Below are 19,299 nucleotides of genomic sequence, written 5' to 3'. Positions count from 1 at the left end.
TTTCTGCTCTTGCTATTTACTCCTTCTTTTTAAGCAAAAAAAATAATAAACAAAAATGCCTGTCTCAGAAATCTACACTAATTTCTCTGACAATGTATCTAAGTAATTAGAAGGAAAAAGATGGCTTGCTCACCACAACTAATCTGCCCTGATCATTTTCCAAATTAATCAAGAGTCCAGACAACCAATTACATGTTAGTCACATGACCAGGAAGGACTTAGCTTACAGTAATGAATGCAACACTTGATTAAAATCTAGTTTTAAATTTAGCAATAGATTAACTCAATGGAGAGGAACAGAAGGACCAAAACAGCTGTACTCAAGTTACTTCTACTTATCACTATAAAATTAACATAAGTTAAAAATAAATTGATACAGCAGAATAGTACATGAGTGCTAATGTCCATGAAGAGAGACTGTGTGCTGGACCCATCTCATGCTGCTGGGTAGACCATTAACCTGCAGGACTCAAGAGGATAGAGACATCTGCCTTCTGCTGCGGCTACATGCTATCCATCGGGGCTGGAATTTCCATCAGCTTCTACTCTGCACACCATTTCCTATTTTCTCCAGTTCAAACCATTTTAATGTGTGGACAGGACTTGCACCAATCTTGAATTTACTGTGAGGCAGCCTGGCACAGAGCTACAGCAGCTGTTGGCTCCTGTCATTAAGAATGACCTCTGAGTGAGTGTTTCATCTTCAGCATCGCATCCTAGGTTATTTTCAAGACTGCTAACTATCCCAAAAACCTTGGTCAGTCAAAATCCAAACAACTACTAGATGAAGAAGAGCAGTCTTACCATTCCTCAGACTTGACTTCTTAATGCTGGCTGCAGTTATGCAGAAAACAACATAAAAACAGCATGTAAAGCCCTTGGGCAAACAGATCTTTTCCTCGCAGGCAGCTACTATAAAGTTAGACCTGGGTGAAGCTGTTACGCAGCTGCACTTACCACAGCAAGGAAGAAGTAAAAGTGCTGCCACATAGCTAAGATTTCCTTTTTCACATGACCAGCAATTTAGACATGTTTCATGCATAAAAAGCAGTAATCTCTCCACCACTGCAGCTACAAAAGCATGCATGAATGTGACTTGTTATGTATGATTCAAACTGTTCATGCCATTTTTAAGTGTAGGAAGACTCTTAAAAAAAAAATCATCACTTTTACGTTTAAACATATCAATCCTTTGGTTAGTTGGCACATTTCTCACAAGCACATGTATGCTCTTATTCTTCCATTGCAAAAAGGCAGCTGCAGACCTCCAATCTCCAAACTACTTAACAGAATTAAGCAAGTGTTTTTCATTTTATAGAAAATGTCTTCCCCTTGTCAGTAATTCACAATTTGCAAAATCCATTCTGAAATCCTAACTTGTTACTTCTTCAAGGTAGGCAAGTATCTTTGTGTGCATGTATAAAGACGACACCTCATTGCATTTTCTTTCCAACTACTGCTTTGTAGCAACCTGAACATTTAATACGTATTTCTTTAAAGAAATTGGAGTGAATTTATTGTATAAAATTATGGTTGGCATGGTACAGAAAAGTTCCTTTTAATGCACATTTCCCATTGACTTGTACACAAATTTTACAAGTATCAAGCAAAATGCAAAAGGTTTAAGAACTATTTCCATACTACAAAAGTGTTCATATAGTGAAGTTACTCTGGTTACAAAGTGTCATGGAAATAAAAGCACTTCAAAATACATATTTGGGAAATGTTCTTCAATAAACAACACAACCTTAAGTTAGTTTAAAAAAAAAAAAAAGAAAAAGAAGAGATAACCTCTTGAAAACACTATTGTTGATTTAGCAAGATAGAGCAAAGTTCGGAACATTTATTCAAGGATCGTTCTGTTTCAAGAAATAAAACACATTTTAACTGTTTAGTTCAGGAAGGGCTCAATCATACCACGATGACAAATAACGCCATCAAAAAGTAATCTGGCTCTCTTGTTTTCACACAGGAGCTGTCAGAGGCAGAGATGTGTAAATGAACACTTCCAGGTATATGCAGATTGCCTTCAAAAAGAACAAACAAACGAAATAAAAATGATTAAAGAGGAGACAATCTGAACATCGTTACGCAACTCGTTTGGTTCCTTAGGTCACAAGACCCACAAACAGCCGTCCACAAAGGATAAGCATTTGAAGAGCAAAACTGAACTTCACTACCAAGGATTGCTCGGCTGTCGAGTTACCTTACATCCTCGCAGTAAGACTGCCAAAGGCCATCAAATCTCTGCTTCCCAACTACCTTGAAGACTTGCTGCTCTCCTGCTATATGCCACAAGACAAGAATGCTCGGACCCTACAAACAGCCTTACAAAAAAGGAGGCACAGTCGTGTTCTGTTAGAAAATAACACAGTCTTGAAGACTGAAAGCATCCTATAAATCTTACACAAAATAAATACAAAATAAGCAATACATTGCATTGTTTTTGTACCAGATGACTTGTGGGTGTTTGAGCAATTGAATGTTGGCATGTGTATCTACGGGAAACACACATACAAGAGGTCACCTTCAGGTGCTGTTGTTTTCCTTTTACCTGCACAAACATACACACACATACGCACACAAAATACTATCAGGTTATCTAGTCTGTTCAAATGCAGTGAAAAAACAGTCCATAGCACATGTAAAAGGAGCGTTATCTAATACAGTGTTGTCTTGCAAAAATGGAGTCAGAATTCCTGAGCCTCAGAAACATTACTACTTATTTTTCCAAAGAAAACCCCTAGTTTTCATTTCTTCACTCTGATGAAATTTATAATAGATTGCATCTTTAAAAAAATGTAAAACTTGTAGAAAAAAAAAAACACATCAACTGATTTTTAAAGCTTTTTAAAGGGAGGGAGGGATTCACTTACAAAATAAAGGCCACGTTCATGTAAGATTAGTCTGCTAGTATCTCATTTTGTATTTGAGGGAGAGATTTAGCTCCCTGGTCTGGAAGCCTTATTATATGCAGGCATGTGAGCTGAAAAACACCATTCCAATTAAACTATTTATAAATAGGATTAACATGGAACAGCCCTTTGTTACAATCACCACGATGGTAAAACCAATGCAACAGTTGGTTAATTCTTGAAGTTTCCTTCAAACAGAAGCTCCTTCACTGCAATCTATTATAACATCTGCACTTTCCCTTTTACTTTGCATATTACACAGTGTAACTTAAAATGTTATTTAAGAGCACTTCAGTCCCACCATGTAGGATTTAAGCTTGTGTGACTACATATGCATGGCTCTACAACGTTTTCAGTGACTTACAAAAATACATTCAACCAAAAATTTATATAGGGTTCTCTCCCCACCCTCAACCCCTGAAATCAAAAATGAAGGAAAAGCCAAATGGTCCCATCGTTACCAAAATAATACACTCCAAGGTCTGGAAGCAAAAGCACATTCAAGAATACTGTACATCGAACTGCATACTTTCTCATTCATCTTTATCAGTAATAAAGTTCTACTGCATATAATTATTCAGCCTTATAAATAATGCTAAGCAGAAAAATATTTACCTCTGTGCTACTTTTCTCAGTTTATAGAAGCATTTTTCTGTTTATAGGAACAAAGGAAAAAAAAAAAACAAAAACTAAAGTGCAGACTACAGGCCTGATAGGCATAATAAATGACCAAAGGTGCAGCCAAACTTGCATTTACATCTCAAGTTACTTCACCGTGTTATTTTTCTTGCCAGAAGTCACCCCGTGTGCAATTCAAGAGCTGGTCAGTTGGTTTGTGCCATAGTACAACCTGTAACCATTTGAAATATCATTTTAAAAGCTAGTTGAATTGTCCATAGACATTTCTAGGCAATAGCTTAGGTTCACAAAAACCTTATTTTATTAATACTTGAAATCACACAATATTGACACCTCCCCCAGAGAACGCTACTGTCCTTTTGTTGCAGTATGTTGTCGAACCGCTGATGCTGGGCTGGCAGTCTTTAACAAGAGATGTCTTCATCTCCATCTCACACGCTACAATAGCTGCATTCAGTTCCACTTGAGCTCGGTGAACAACATAAAACATAAGTCCTATGCTTATAACAATCTGCAAATAAAACAAAGGAGTGATGTAGGCCATATCAACCAAATACAAAGCAACCGTTTTTAATGAAACAGTAAGTCATCAGTGTGAAGACGCACAGAAGCACCTACTGACTTAATGCTTCAAAGGCAACAGACTGAAAAGGGAAATGAACTAACAAGTCAACACATACTGCTTCTAGCATACCAACACAAAGACATTCTATAGAACTTAAATAATGATTTGAATTAAAAATACAGTTTGTTTCTTCCCATTGTCATTCACATACTTGTTAGAAAGCAATCGCTTTGCTGCATCTCTTAGCAAAAATAATTCCACACAGAAATGGATTGATGGCAGTGGAAATCACAAGAGCTGTTCCCACGTGCCTAGTGAATAACAGGTTAACATTTTAATGGTTCTTAGCAATTTGCCAAACACCAGAGGCAGAATGATGTAGAAAAAAGGAAATAAAACCTCTTGTCTTTCCCCTGTTAGCAGTGAAGATAGCAGAAAGCAGCAGCGTTGTTGTGCTTCTCAGAGGTCAGGACAAAACAGGGCAGAACCACAGTTTCTGAACAAGGTAGCAGTAAGTACAGCAGCTTGTACTTAGTTTCTGGAGGATGGCTCTGGGGATGCTTGTTATTTTCTTAAGGAGGAAATACTATCTAAAAGTAGGACTTCAGTTTATGCTTTTTTGCTCTGAATTGTATCACTGAGAATTTTTAAAGTTTCACCTCTAAAATTAACAAGAATAAATTGGGACACATTTTGCTTAGAAATTACACGTTCAAGGACATTAGCATGGACTACATTCCCATGTGTTTCAATAACACATCAGTTACTCTTTTCAGCACAGATCCTCCTTAACAAAAATAAAATCTTCAAAGAAAATAGAGCTGTCTCATAATAACAGTCCCTCTAAAAGCAAGTAAATTATTCTGCCTTTTTTTAAAATGTTTTAGGAAACCAACCAGAATCAGCAATGAGTATGACCAGTATAATTGCAGCTGGAAGGCATGTGGGAGGTCTTGAGCCCAAACTGCTGCTCAAAATGGTGCTAGCTGCCAGATCAGACCAGGCTGCTCAGGACTTCTATACAATCAGGTCTTGAAAACATTCAAGAATGGAGACCTCACCATGTCTCTGAGCAGCCCGCTCCACTGCCTGTGATAAAAGCTATTCGTTAAAGGCCTCAAAAGGCTGCTGATGTAAAAGTCAAATATACACTTGCAGACATCATGTTCTGAGCACACAGGAAAAATCCTATTCTAAAAGCTTACACAAATATTTAAACTTGACAGGTTTGAGAAATGCTACTACCAGTAGGCTCAGGTTCCCTAGACAAATCATTTAAAAATATAAACGCGTTGGCAACCATGAAGTATGATTAATTTTTACAGCTGTTTACTAAATCAAAGTCCCATCAAAGCCACACAGCCAGGCAAAGCACCAGACAGATGCCAGGAGAAACTGGGAGAACATAAGCAATTTCTCCACTAATGGACTTACTCAGTCAGCTCTTATGCACAGTTGTCAAGGTGGCAAGCACATCTATTTGGACATTCAGCCCTTTCAGCTGGTGCTTACCTGACCAACAGTTAACACTACAGCATCGTTATAAGAAATCATGATGGGGAAGGAAAAAAAATGAGAAAAAAAAAAGAGGAAAGACCACTAAAAACTACTAACCCCACTGTTCCTTTGAATTGTCTGTAATTGGGCAGAACAAAGCCCAGTTCTTTGCTTTAGCTCCCACACTGCTACTCCTCTCTGCTGTCTCCAAATTGCACAAATCTCTCAATTTCCAGCTGAAAAACCTGCAAAACCATTCAGCTCTGTGGCTTTCTATGCCATCTCTGCTGACGTACAGTTGCTGGATGTGGAGCATCAAGGTTTAGTGGGCAACAGTGGTGGCAGATTGACAGTTGGACTACATGATTCTAGAGGTCTTTTTAAACCTTAGTGATTCTATGATTCTAACACATAAAATAACATTTCACAGCCAAAACATAAGTTGATCAAGTAGACAGTGACTTTCAACCGTATCTATTGAGGTTGCTTACTTGACAATCATAAAGGCATTTTAATACTCAAGCCTTTTTCATTAAACCTTTTAATTGCATATAAAAGTTTAAGAATGTTCAAGTTTCAGGAGAGTGATGGGTTAAAAGGAGTTACTTTATCAGTGTTGTTAAAGATCAGCTTTGTGATTGTAAACACTGAGGAAGATAAATGACTGCAGAATGAACTAGAAATCAGCAAACCGTATCAACTGCTGGTCAAACACAGTGTGGAAATGACAACACTGTCAGATGAGGTTTTAATATATAATCTTGTTCTGATATATTCTTCACCTTTATGCTTACAACAGTCTCCGACTTAAGGCCTGTCCCTAGGATTTACTGTCTAATTATTTCATCAGCAAAGCTTATGAAAAGGTGCAAGACATATCTCACAAACTTGTTTCCTTGCAAAAACAGGATATTTTGATTGAGGCATTAGTAATATCATATTTCTACAGCACCTAAAGACCTAGCATAGTTGTGAGCACTCAATGTCAGCAGTGAACACGTCAGAGGTACTGGATTTAAGAACTCAAAGCACACTGCTTTACAGCTGAGAGGCCATTTTCTTCAGTGTAAGGGTGCTTTAACAGGTCTAAAATTCAGCAACAGATTACTACAGAGGGTAACAGGACAGAACTCGGAAAGCACCACGTGAGTTCTGTTTTGTATCACATGAAGTACAAAAAAAATTAAATACTTTTAACAGAAGAAAACAAAACTGAAGCAAAACAGTACATTGGAAACTCATTTGGGTTATCAAGCAGTCATTACACACAAACCAATGAAAAATTAGTATCATAGGCTTTGCACAACTAGTGATAATACCAACATAAATCAAACACTTCTAAATGCCCTGCTACTCAGCCACAGTTGCTTAGCTCTCAGACTACAAGAGGTTGGCTGCCTCAGACTAGGGTGTCATTATGTCTCCAGGTGACAGCTCTTAACACTTGAACAAGCATCCCTCCGAACCTCCTACAGCCCACTTCTTTTAGACTGGAAGTGATACAATCTAAAAGAAGAACCTGCGAAGCTAAATCTTTGTACGCCTCATACACAATTCCAGGAGCACACGCTCTCCAAAGTAAAGATTCAATTACTTGAAGAGGCAGTGCTATAGGAGTGAAGCTTCCCTACTATCTCCAGAAGCAAAATTCTACTTCAAATCTCACCGGTACAGAAGACAAGCAAAAAACTGAAAAGATAAAAACATACACTAAAACTGAAGACTGTATCCAATACTCACTGCTTACTGAAACAGTCACAGAGTCATAGTAGCAACATTACTGGTATCATAATGGTTTATGAAAACCATTGTTTTCACATACCTGTAAACTGAATATAAAATAGCCACTAACACTTTGTTCTGCGATCACGTCCTCCATGGTGCGCAAGGTAGTTCCCAAGTATGAGTTCAGGAGCTGAGTAGGAAGCAGCCCAACTGAAGAAGCCATCAGGTAGTTGGGCAGCGACAGATCTGTAACCTAAGTTAAAACGAGATGCGTAAGATGCCACATACCATGACAACACAGCCCACGTGCACAGCCAACTACACTACTTTCCCCAGAATCACAGAATGGCACGGGCTGGAAGGGACCTAAGGACCATGAATCTCCAACCCCCCTGCCATGGGCAGGGCCACCAGCCTCCCCATTTAATACTAGACCAGGTTGCCCAGGGATGGGGCATCTAGGCCAGAAAATAAAAACAATTTGTTTCTTCACTTAAACTTTCCACAGCCAGTGAACCTACAGTGATTCATCAGAACAGTATGTGGCTAGTTTTCATTTTGTCTTTTAGAATTTACTGCATTTTATTTTGCTTCATCTTACATTATACAGCACCTCTGCGCAAGTATTTAACTAAGGACATAATTACAGTGTTCGTTTAAAATATTTACTTTGTTATGGTGAACAGAGCCCTGCAATTCACGAGAATTTGAAGAAAGTACTTTTGATAAAGCGAAAGCCTAAAACAAAAACTGATACAAATATAGCCTGCTTACTTTGGGTTTTGCATATACAGAAGCCAAAGGCAATCATTCAAAATTTTGCTGTATTAAATATGACCAGGTAAACAGAATGGCAGTGTGGCAGGCCAGTCAGATACAATTTGCCTCTGCTGCGGAAGTCATAGAGCTCACTAAGATATAAATTAATTATGGAGAGATATACAATGGCTACTCTGAAAGTAATGTCTCCTGATAGTTAGCCCACAAAAGGAGAGGCAGATGGTGGTGGTATGGCAGTAGAGGCTGAACCTTCCCACCAATATTCTGCTACGTGCTGTTGCCATAGGCAGATGGCAGCAGAGGAGGAGTCTGACAAAAAGGCACAGAATCTGGCAGAAGTGCACATGGAGCAAAGGTGTATCACTAAACTCCTCTATGCAGAAAAAATGGCATCCATTGACATTTGATATTTATTGAATGTTATGGGGACCAAGAAGTTGAGCACAGTGAGGCAGTGGGTGGTGTGTTTCAGAAGTGGTGACAGTGACATGAAAGACAAGTCATGTTCTAGACAGACACATACTGCTGTCACACCACAAAATGAAGAGCATCTCCATCAGCTCACCCACGCAAATTGGAAGACTACAACATGGAAACTGTGTACAGAACTGAATATGACCCTCAGTGAATTGGAAATGGTGGCAGCAGTGTTGGAATACTGAACAGTTTGCACCAGGTAGGTCCCTCTTGTGCTCAGACAAGAACAGAAAGAACACCATAAGCAAGTTTGTCAAGACCTACTGAATCAATATGAGGCTGAAGGTGACAGTTTCCTAGATTGCATCATTACTGGTAATGAGACATGTTGTCCCCATTTTGAACCTGAGTCAAAATGACAGACCAAGGAACAGTGACATGCAAACTCCCCATCTAAGAAGAAGTTCACAATGCAGCTCTCAGTGGCTGAAGCAATGAGTACTGCCTTTTGGGATGGGAAAGTGGTGATCCTTCTGGATTTCCTGGAACCCGAACCATCAAATCTGATAATTACATCATGACATAGACTTAACTGAAATTCAAACTTCCTGAGTCAGGCCAAAGAAGGAGCCAACGTTTCTACTGTAGCACAATAACACAGGCCTCATACCAGTCTGAAGACCGTGGAACACTTGGCCAATCTCAGCTGGACTGTCTTACCACACTCATCACATAGTCCAAATTTGGCACCTTCTGACTTCCACCTGTTTGGGCTGATTAAACATGGACTACATGTGCAACCTTTTCCAAGCAATGACACCATCACAGCAGCTATGAAACAGCAGGTCACCTCTGTTGGCATAGATTCTTTTGTATGAGTGCAGCATGTAAGCCCTTGTTCATCTCGGGCAAAAATGTGTACCTAATGGTGATGCTGAAAAATAGTGAACTGTAGCTGAGAATTTCTTTTATCAGACCGAGTTACTGCGCTCTCGTATCTGTTGTAGTTCCCATGAAAATCAACAGGAGACATTACTTTCAGAGCAACCCATGTAGACAGGCATCATGAAGATTCTCAGCCAAAGGTATTTAGTATCAAACTTGATTAGTGAACAAAACAATACACACAACTATAGCTTTTCTTAATCTTTCCTGGGAAAAAAAAAAAGATGACAAATACTTCAAGATATTTTCCCCTTTTTTCCAAGAAATTTCTGCTCTTAATTGGTATGGGGACAGTTTACATTGTACAGTTTACATAACTAAGCTGCTAACTCAGTACAGCAACCACTCAGAAGTTTTAGATTTAACATTCAGGAGTTCAAAACATATTTATGCAGGAAAATGAAATCAGAAGGAAACAATGGGTTAAAAACAGTATGACTGTGAAAAAGGTCTGGTGCATTTTCTAGACAATTCAGTTGATCACAAAATAATAAAACAAGTACTAATTAAGAACAGCTCCTAACGCTGGGAGACTACAAGATTATTGACCTTGAAAGTTTTATACAATGTTGAAGACAAAAGAATAGCAGCAAAGTTACTGGCTTCATCATACTATTCTTAAAATAAACTTTGATTACTGTGAGAGTAACTGTCGGATTCTTGCAGCTCTAAGCACTATCAATGGAAAGCTTTGGGGGGAAGGAAGGGCAGTGGAAGAGGAAAATGCAATGAAGCATAAAGATCAAGAGTAATTCACTGGAACAAGATCCAATCAGGTGATTCCAATCTTCACTCTGCAAATGACAGCTCCCATGGACTTAAATACACAGCAGTAATACAAATAATAGATTTCTCACTCTGTGCAAGTTTAATGTAGATTTGTAATGAAAAAAACACCACACATTCATGTCAGAACTTCATATTTGACCAATACTTTCAAAAGATTTAAAAAAAAAAAACAAAAAAAAACAGAGTAATTTGGGCCATGTAATAATGATGCACAACTGAAACTTCCCTTATCGCCAAGGGAATGAAGGAAGTGCTATTAAAAGTCTGTGAAATGCTAGCATTGGGACAAGATTTCCTAAGTAGGACACTGTCATTAAATCTAATGGAACTGGGAAACTTCCAAAAACTGTTTTAATACTCCTAGTCACCTCTTTCATTTCTGAATATATATTAAGGACACTCTAGCAGCAGAGGCACACGTTTGCAACTCTCATCTGTCCTAAAGTAACTGGGCCACAAAAGAGACTGCTTCCAAATGAAGGGACTGCCAATGAAAATGCTGGATGGTGCCTTCTCATTCCGCTAAGATGAAACCTAAGAAGAGGAAAGGAAGATTTTATTTGTGGGTTTTTGATCTACCCTTACCCTGGAAAGGTCAGGAAACAGATGGTGTCATTGCTAAGTAACCTGACAAATTTTCAGTAAAACCTACAGCTTAGTCTATCCTTCCTTCTATAAAACTTCACCTGTCTAACTGCAATCCGCACTGCGAAACTGACAGAGACTAACAGGACACTGCATCTAGGGAGAGCTCGTGTCAGAAAAAATAACAGTGAAATCCCAAAGCAAGCATGAATACAACTGCATAACAGGCCACAGCAATACACTGAAACGAACTAAGAACTAACTACTGTGGTAATGGGAGCATTAGCCAGGAACTCTCCCACTGAGCTTTGGAAAGGCTTTGTGTGATAAAACTTTGGTGCATTCTTTACAGCTGACCCTTTTGTTTCATTTCTGTCAAAAAGCACACTTTATGCCAGGACACTGTTTGGGAGTCACACGTCTTTGGGGGATTCTCTACCCTGAATTTATGAATCCACACGTTTCAGATCAGGTAGGCTTGGAAACTGAGAGCAAAAAGACAATTCCAATCTTTTTCTATTCTCAAGAAATTTTAAAAAGTGCAGAATAAAAGAAATTGAATTATAGCTATCAAGTTTCCAACAAATAAGCAGCTTGCTGCAAAGCACATAACACTTCTGGAAGTCTTACTTCACCGTGCTGTATTTCAGAAATATTTCACTTATTTCTGACATACATTCAGGTATTAAAATTTCTAATAAGCTTATATCTGCCATGCAAAGGCCCTCTCAGAAAAGAAAAAGTAAGTTATGAATTCTGATCTAGGCTACACCAGGGACTGGAGATAATCAGATTGCACAAACCTAGTAGAAGAGACCCATTAGCTGGATGAAGTGATAACCTGCACGCTGTGCCTCCTTACAGACCTACCTTCAAAACATTCAGAGCTGCAAAGGGGAGAGGGCTGAACAAACACTTCAGTCAAGGTTATCAGCACTGCCCTGGCCATGCTGGCGGCATGCTAGAGGACCAACAAATATGTGAAAACCACTTAAAAAACGTACAAACACTCTTTCACCTTACAAGTTTCTAGTTCGTCTAGAAAGGCACATGAATCCACTGCTCCCAGCACTTAGTGCTTCCACAAACAGCTGCAGAACGGACTTAAGAAGCAAGGCTTTGGTGACTGGCTGGTGAGAAATGAGCAAATTCCTGCTTCTTAAAAAGAATTTTTCTTCTTAACGCAGTTTGGAAATACGTGATCCTGTCACTAGTCAAGTGCCAGAACACTCCCTTCCCTCCTTCCCTTTCTACATTCCTGTACAATTCCCAAAATACACATCATGAAACAAGGGCTTGGAAAAACCCATCCAGCCTCTCTCAGCTCAAGGCTACCCCTGGTCCCTAGTCCTCAGTTGTCACTTCCTACATTTCCTTTAATTTTCTTTTCAGTTTACTCATAAACATGCACAAATAAAACAAGCATAAAACAGACCGCTGGAAAATTCAAGATGTTTACATTTTCTCAAGACTTCAGTTCACTGTTTTTTTTACTATTAAGAACAAATCTTTTCAAAATCACTGCGTGAGCTCTGAACACAGGAAATGGGTGGATGGTTCGGACACCCAAAACCCCCTTGCATTTGAAGATTTAAATTTAAACTAAGTCAGATTTCAAAAAATCAGCATAGCTAAGTCTGCACTGATAGAACTCTGAATTCCACACTCAGTTGAAACTTCACTCTCTGTGAGAAACAGTTCCGAATTCCTAGATTTGATGCAACATCCTTATTTTTTTGGGGGGTAACTTAGTAGTTCATGTTAGATGTCCTCAATTAAAAACTGAGCACTGTGTTTTATTTGACTATGCTGTAAAATAATAGATCACCCCATCACCAGCATGGACTCAAAAAGGTGTACCACATGTCCTTCCTTCCTTTCTCCTTTAAGATTATAAGAAAAACAATAATACTGCAACTCTAAAATAATAAACTATGTAGGTATATTTGTCTAGAAGTAGGAAAGAAAAACAGGCTCTCACCAGGCTCAAACTGAGCTTACTTTTGCTGATATACTGCACAGCTCTCAATCTGCACCTGACTGCTCTGCCCAAAACACGATGCCCCTTTCATATAGGAGGACTTTGTCCTCTACCTTCTTTGCAATACAAACATTAATATACTAACTACCATAAAGAGCAACTCAGGCAAGGCTGCCTGAAAATACAACTTGTCGTCCACTCTAGTTGCTTCAAAAACATAGGTGCTCTAAAATCACTAAGCTCTTCCATGCATTTTGCTACAGAGCATCCCGATGCTTCTTTCTAACAGTCCCGAAAGTCCGAGAGCAGACTAATGCCGCTGAACAACGCGCCTCAGAACCTGCCTCGACAGGGACGGGAGGCCACCAGAAGTGAGCAGGGGGCCGTTTCCCTGCCGCCAAAGAAACCCAGGGCCACAGCTCCCCGCAACCGGGACTCACCGCGAAGACAGCGTTCTGCAGCCCGAAGGGGATGGGCGTCAGGCGCGCCAGGGCCACCACCTTGAGCCCGCTGCCGCCCTCCACCACGCGGACGACGGCGCTGAGCGTCGTGCTGCTCTGGATCCTGTCCAGCGCCCAGCGGGCCAGCAGCCGCCGGCAGGCCACGTGCGCCACGAAGGTGCCGACGAGGACGCCCAGCACCATCAGCCCCATGCCCAGCACGAAGCCATAGAGGTAGCCGGCGGCCACGTTGAGCAGGATGTAGCCCCAGCCGCAGGGGAACGACACGACGATGAAGCCCACGGTGAAGAGCAGCACGCCGGCAAGGCTGTCCAGGCTCTCCGCCCACAGGAGCAGGTCGCGCAGGTACTGGCGCACCAGGGCCAGCGAGGCGAAGCACAGGGCCGCCAGGACGCACACGCTAAGGCAGCTCTTGCACCAGCAGGTGCCCAGCAGGCAGCAGGAGCAGCGCCAGCCGCGGGCCTCGGTCAGCCCGGGCCCGCCGCCGCCCGCCTCGGGCAGCGGGCACAGCAGCAGCTCTGCCGGCGGCAGCCCGCCCTGCTCCGCGTAGGGCCCCAGCAGCAGCCCGCCGGCCTCCGCCGGGACGAAGCCGCCGGGGTCGCCGCCGCCTCCCGCCGCCGTGCCGGCCGCCCGGGACAGCCAGCGGCCCAGCTCCTGCCGGGCACCCTGCCTCACGGCCCGGGACAGCAGCTGTAGCGCCGCGGCCCCCGCACCCCACATCCCCCCGAGCCGCCCGGCCCCGTCGCTCCCCGCCTCCCCTCGCAGCCTGCGGGCAGGGGCGGCCGCTCCCTCATCGCCTCGCCATGGCCCGCTCCGGGCGGCGGAGCCCGGCCAAGCGCCGGGCGGGGGCGGGGAAGCGGCGGCGGGAGGGCGGGAAGGAGGGGGCTCTGCGGGCGGAGGGCCTCCCCCTCGGCTGCGGCGTTAGGCGGCGGCGCCGCGCTGCCCGGCCCGGCAATCGCAGCGGCGGCCCTGGCGGAGCGCGGGTCCCGGCGGGCGGCAGCGGCGGTGGCAGCAAGCGCGGCAGCGGAGCTCCATCTCCCGGCACGCGGGGGCTCCCGCTCTGCTCCGGGAAGCGCCTGGCGGAGCGGCCGTGCCGATGTGGCAGCGCGGGCGCCGCTCGCAGCGGATGGGGGAGGAGGCTGCGCTCCGGCGGCGTCAGCGCCCTGCTCCGGTGCGGGGCTCGGTGCGGCCCCGCGGCCCGCCCCCGGCCCGCCCTGCTCCTGGGCGGGCGGGGTGCGCCTCAGCGGGGGCCGGGGCGGTGCCTCCGTGCGGCGACGCTGTGTGGGACGGCGCCGTGTTGCCCGCCCGCGCCGTTTTGCTGCCCTACTCTCAGAGCGTCTTATCTGGGGAAGCAGCTTAACCGAGGGGGAGTGAGCGACGGTGCTCGATATCGCTCCGCCAAAGTGGAGGCTGAGGCAACGCCGTCTGGCCGGTCGTTCCCAGTCCCCAGTGCTTGTTGGCACCTCGTCTTCCTGTGTTTGGATGCTGTTCCACAAACGCCCGGTTTTTTGCAACTCCAGAAGAGAGAGGAACCCTGGCTAGCCAGCACTTGGGCCCGGAGCTGAGGGGTGACGGTGAAGCCCCAACAGTCCCAACCTGGGATTGTTGACCTGTTAATCTGTTGACAGGCTGTGCAGGGGGCAGCTCCGGGTCTGGGCATTCTGGTGTTGCGCTCGGCCACCACACGCTGCTTGCAGAAAATAGGGCAGCCTGGCTGACCTGGCCACTCATCCTGCACCCCTGGGCTTAGGCATGCTTTGGGACGATTTGTGCTTGAATTTTGAGCCACTGCGAAAAAGAATGGATAGGTCTGAATAAGCAGCAGAGGCATTCTTCAGAAGGTGTTACAAGCCATGCTTCTTCTCACAGGTCTCTGTTGTCCCGGTGTTACTAATGATAGCAGCAACACAGTGCGGAAAGGGTTCTGTTTTCTCCACAGCATTTAAAAGTACAGTGTGCTCCGGTAGAGTTTTATTCTTCTGCTGGGAAATTTGCAAGCACAAGTACAATGAGAATGTGTGGGAGTTGTAAAGGTTAAAGGACGATTAAATAAAAAAAAACAACAACACCCAGATCTCCAAATGAAGAACGTGTCTTGAAGAACATACCACGGATGCATTCACTTGCAAACTATGCCACTAGAAATTCTATAGCCTGCACAATACCACAAATCAATCTAGGGAAGTGACAGCTGAATGAAGTCATCCTAGCTTCAGGGAAGCTGCAGACAAATACCTATAGCACAATTAGTGCTGGTTGTTTTTGTTTGTTTATTTGTTTCTGTTATCTGTATCTGAAAGCAATCATTTGATTTTGTGTGAGCTCTTTATTCACAATGCAAACACAGTACATCCATAAAAATAATGGCAAGAAAGCTAAGCATCCCTTCTGGTACAGGATGATGGGCCTGCTTACACATTCAGCAGGGCATGTCAGCAAATGATGGGCAGATGATAAGGTTCAGTAGAGTTCAGTAAGGTTGGTAGAACAAGAGGACAAAATATTAATTTCTGCTTTTATACTAAGAACACATATCTTGTAACAGGCAGGTTCAGATTGTGTATATTTCTGTTCATTATGGCTGCTTCCATGGATAGTGACAAAGCCCGAGTAGAGAAATCAATCACAGTTGTATGTTTTATACTTCCCACTTTTCTCTGTGTAAAGAGCATAACCCTTTACTCAGAGCTGGAGTGGATCCCTTGCTGCCACTCCTCCATGTTACAGAGTTCTGTATTTGTAACTGCGAAAAGCAGATCAGAAAGGTTCTGCAAGTGTATGAGGAACACAATGGTCCATCAAAGTGGCAGTGTTGATATTAGATTCCAACCTACGAAATTATTTTACCTAGTGCCTTAGTGGAGATTCTTCTACTGTTCCTAGGAAGATGAAGGATGGAATTCATCTGTCTCATCCATTACTCATCATTTTACAGATCCTTGGAGCAACAGCTCAGGAAGCAAGGACAGCACACAGTCAGATTGTGGGTGACATGGAGCATGGTCATGAAGCAGGAGCTGCAGCTCCATGGATAAACATTCTGGCAAGACCACAGGGATTCAGCAGGCATCCAGCAGAGACTTCCTGCAGGCAGAGCCAACAGCCACAAAGGCAAGGTCACAGCTGGCTCCTGTGAGTCCTGCTAGCATGCCTGTCTGCTTATCATCTGCAGGGGGCAAAAAGCAGCTGCGCCCTTGAAAAGCAGCCAGCTATTGGAAAAAATGGTCCACCTTTCATACTTAGTAGTCAGAGAATCATGAGGTGTTCCCGTACTGTGGGTGATGCAGTGGCAGTGCACTGTGATAAGGCAAGATCTGTAAGTAAAAAAAAAACAGTTATCATTTAATAGACCAATCATTTCATGTTGGAAAAATAAAATAAGGCAAGTTCTTGAGCTCCTGGAGGAACACTGTGTGTTCCAAAAGATAGTGCTTTTTGTTTGGCTTTTTTTTTCTTCCAAGAAAGTTAATTGATTTAGTAATTTCCAGCAAATGCTGTCTAACCTGTTCTTTAAAAGAACAATTCTTGCCCTCTATGTAAGTAATTGATATAAAAGCTTGTATTTGCACCAACTGGAACTACTCTTATTCTTTCTCAGATGGAAGTACTTGGGTTCTCTATAAACTTATTTGGATTTAATTCCTCTCTGTATATTTTATTTTGGTTTGCCAGCAAGTCAGTCTGAAGCCTGAGGAGCACTGGGTGACAGGCAGATGATTATTCTGCTTCAAGAAAAGATGTTTCTCTAGGGAGGAGCTCTCATGATGAGACAGGTTGTGCTGGAATTTTCATCATGTGGGGCTCTGCCATGTCCATATTATAGAGCTAGAGTATCTGCTTGATCCAAGGAATGCTCTTCTGCATTCTGCAAGTCTGCTGCTCCTATGTCATTTCTCATTTCAAGGAATATTAGCACAGAAGTACAGGCAGCAAAGGGTGAGAGTCATGGTACTGAAATGAAGGAATGACTTGATTAGGCCCATGTGTCTGGTCCATGCTGAATGGGGTGCTGAAGCCAGGGAGTAGGATACACTGAGCCACAACTCACAAACCAACATAATTCTGAGTTATGAACTGCCAAGAACTTCTCATAGTTATTTCTGAATTACAGTTTGTGAGAAAGAAGCAGGAGTCTTCTGAGAAGATAGTGTTAAGCATCACAGCTCCAATTAGCTTCTGTGCTGCTTCATTCTGTCAGAATTAATGTGAAAGTCTTTTTGTAGGAGCTGCAAAATTGACTAATTTACGTTAGGAGTCACTGGGTTTTGACTCCAGTAGTCAAATCTCATACAATTCAAAAAATTGCTGTGTTTATTTTTTATACATGTTTGAATATAAAAGATTTGGTTAATACAGCAATTTCACCAAAAAAAAAAAAAAAGCAAACCACATTTCATTAGAATCATATATGAGGCATGAAAGAAAGTTGAATGCATTAAGCAAAGTGCTGAAACATTTACATTGAGGAAAGATTCTGAGACATCACTGGTGTTAGATGAAATACAGATAGTGACACACCTTAAACAAGCCCACTTTAGTGGAACTATGAAAATTTGTGATGGTTTACAGGATTATACTCCTTGGAATGTTCTAGCCCAGAAAAGTAGATGAGAAATACTTTCCTACATGTAAAACAAACATACAGTTCTGTGTTTGGTACATTTATAGCTGCTTTCAGCTGTTTTAGTAATGGAAAATTTATAGTAATTCATCTTAAAGACTCACGTGGGATTTTTCCTTGGAAAATGATATCCTTATGTTAACAGAATAAATTTCCATATATTTTTCATTCCATGACAGAACTGCTTTGTTGGCAAAAAAAAGAAAAAAAAAAATTAGTCAGGGGCAATTGGTGCAATGTAGTGTAGCTAGCCAGAAGTTTGGAAATGATAGAATTTGTCTTGAGGACTGGGTGAGCATGGCAACCCTAGGAAATGGTAAGCTGTAGAAAAAAATGCCACATACTACATTTGTATTCTTTTCCCAAATTGCACTGTGCAAAGGTGGGATGTACCTCAAAATGAAACCACAGGATTACTTACTTTTACTGGGGCCACAAATTGGGAATCTGTGTTTTCATGCAGCAGAACATCTGATGCAGTTCTTGAGAACACCATGTTTAGAAATGCTATTTTGTTTAGAAGGTGTTCTTTCAGAATGGATTTTGGATGTCATGAAATAATGCACGGTGAGCAAAGAATATTTAAGAAATAGGAATTGTTTCAGTAAAGTAATTTAGTAAGGTTGTTCACATGGAGTCTATTCTCCACTTAAAAGTGACTAAAACAAGAAACGTATGTAAATGTATCTATAATGATGCTGTAAATGGGAGGAGCTTAGGAAAAGAGTAATGTTAGCATATCCCTAGTATTGTGTTCCCACACATTCGTGGCTTTCTAGCAGTATATGCTGATCTGTTTCAACAACGTATCACATTCATTTTGGTACACCTGGAACACTTAATCCAATTCCATGTGTGAAACATGTTTTTGCTGTTTCCATGGCAAGGGTAGAGCTCCAGCAGATTATCAACTGGAGGTCAGTTTCTCAGAATGTTTTTGGACTGGTGGTTTTAGTAAAAGTATTTGACATTAAAAATTAACCCAAGATCCAGTGACTTAACAGCACAGTAATATTTGACTGAGTTTTGCTGTTAAGCACTGTCAAGCAGTTTTAACATTAGCTTCAAGACAGCACTGAAGCAGAACATCGTATTTGAGTTTGTGGTTGGATAAACAAACATTTAAAAGTTTGTTGGTATAAAGCAGGCTATTGATCTTGGTTACAGCAGTCAAAGATCAGAAAGAAGCTCAGGGGATTATTATTTTTTTTTTTATGTTGTCTTGATTCATAATTATCTTTTACATAGCAAAGTTTGAGCAGCGCTTTCCCATCTTTGTTGTTACTCCTTTATCTGAAAAACCACAGTGTGGTAAATGCTGGCAGACACTGAGCTCTTGTCATGCCTCTGAAGAAGAACAAGGATTAAAGAATTCCAAC

The 19,299-nt window shown here is 42.2% G+C and overlaps 1 protein-coding gene across 1 annotated transcript; it reads right to left on the bottom strand.

Moving 5' to 3' along the window:
* Positions 1-1,542: 1,542 nt before the first annotated feature.
* Positions 1,543-18,416, bottom strand: TMEM64 (transmembrane protein 64). The gene is given in 5 exon segments (XM_048939583.1): positions 1,543-4,065; positions 7,439-7,594; positions 13,279-14,132; positions 14,135-14,837; positions 18,342-18,416. Coding segments are annotated over 5 exon segments (1,983 nt in total). The 3' UTR covers positions 1,543-3,870.
* Between the last annotated feature and the right edge of the window lie 883 nt (positions 18,417-19,299).

This window comes from Lagopus muta, chromosome 3 (genome assembly GCF_023343835.1).
Source record: "Lagopus muta isolate bLagMut1 chromosome 3, bLagMut1 primary, whole genome shotgun sequence".
Taxonomy (NCBI): Eukaryota; Metazoa; Chordata; class Aves; order Galliformes; family Phasianidae; genus Lagopus; species Lagopus muta.
This window is presented reverse-complemented; position numbering and strand designations above follow the sequence as displayed.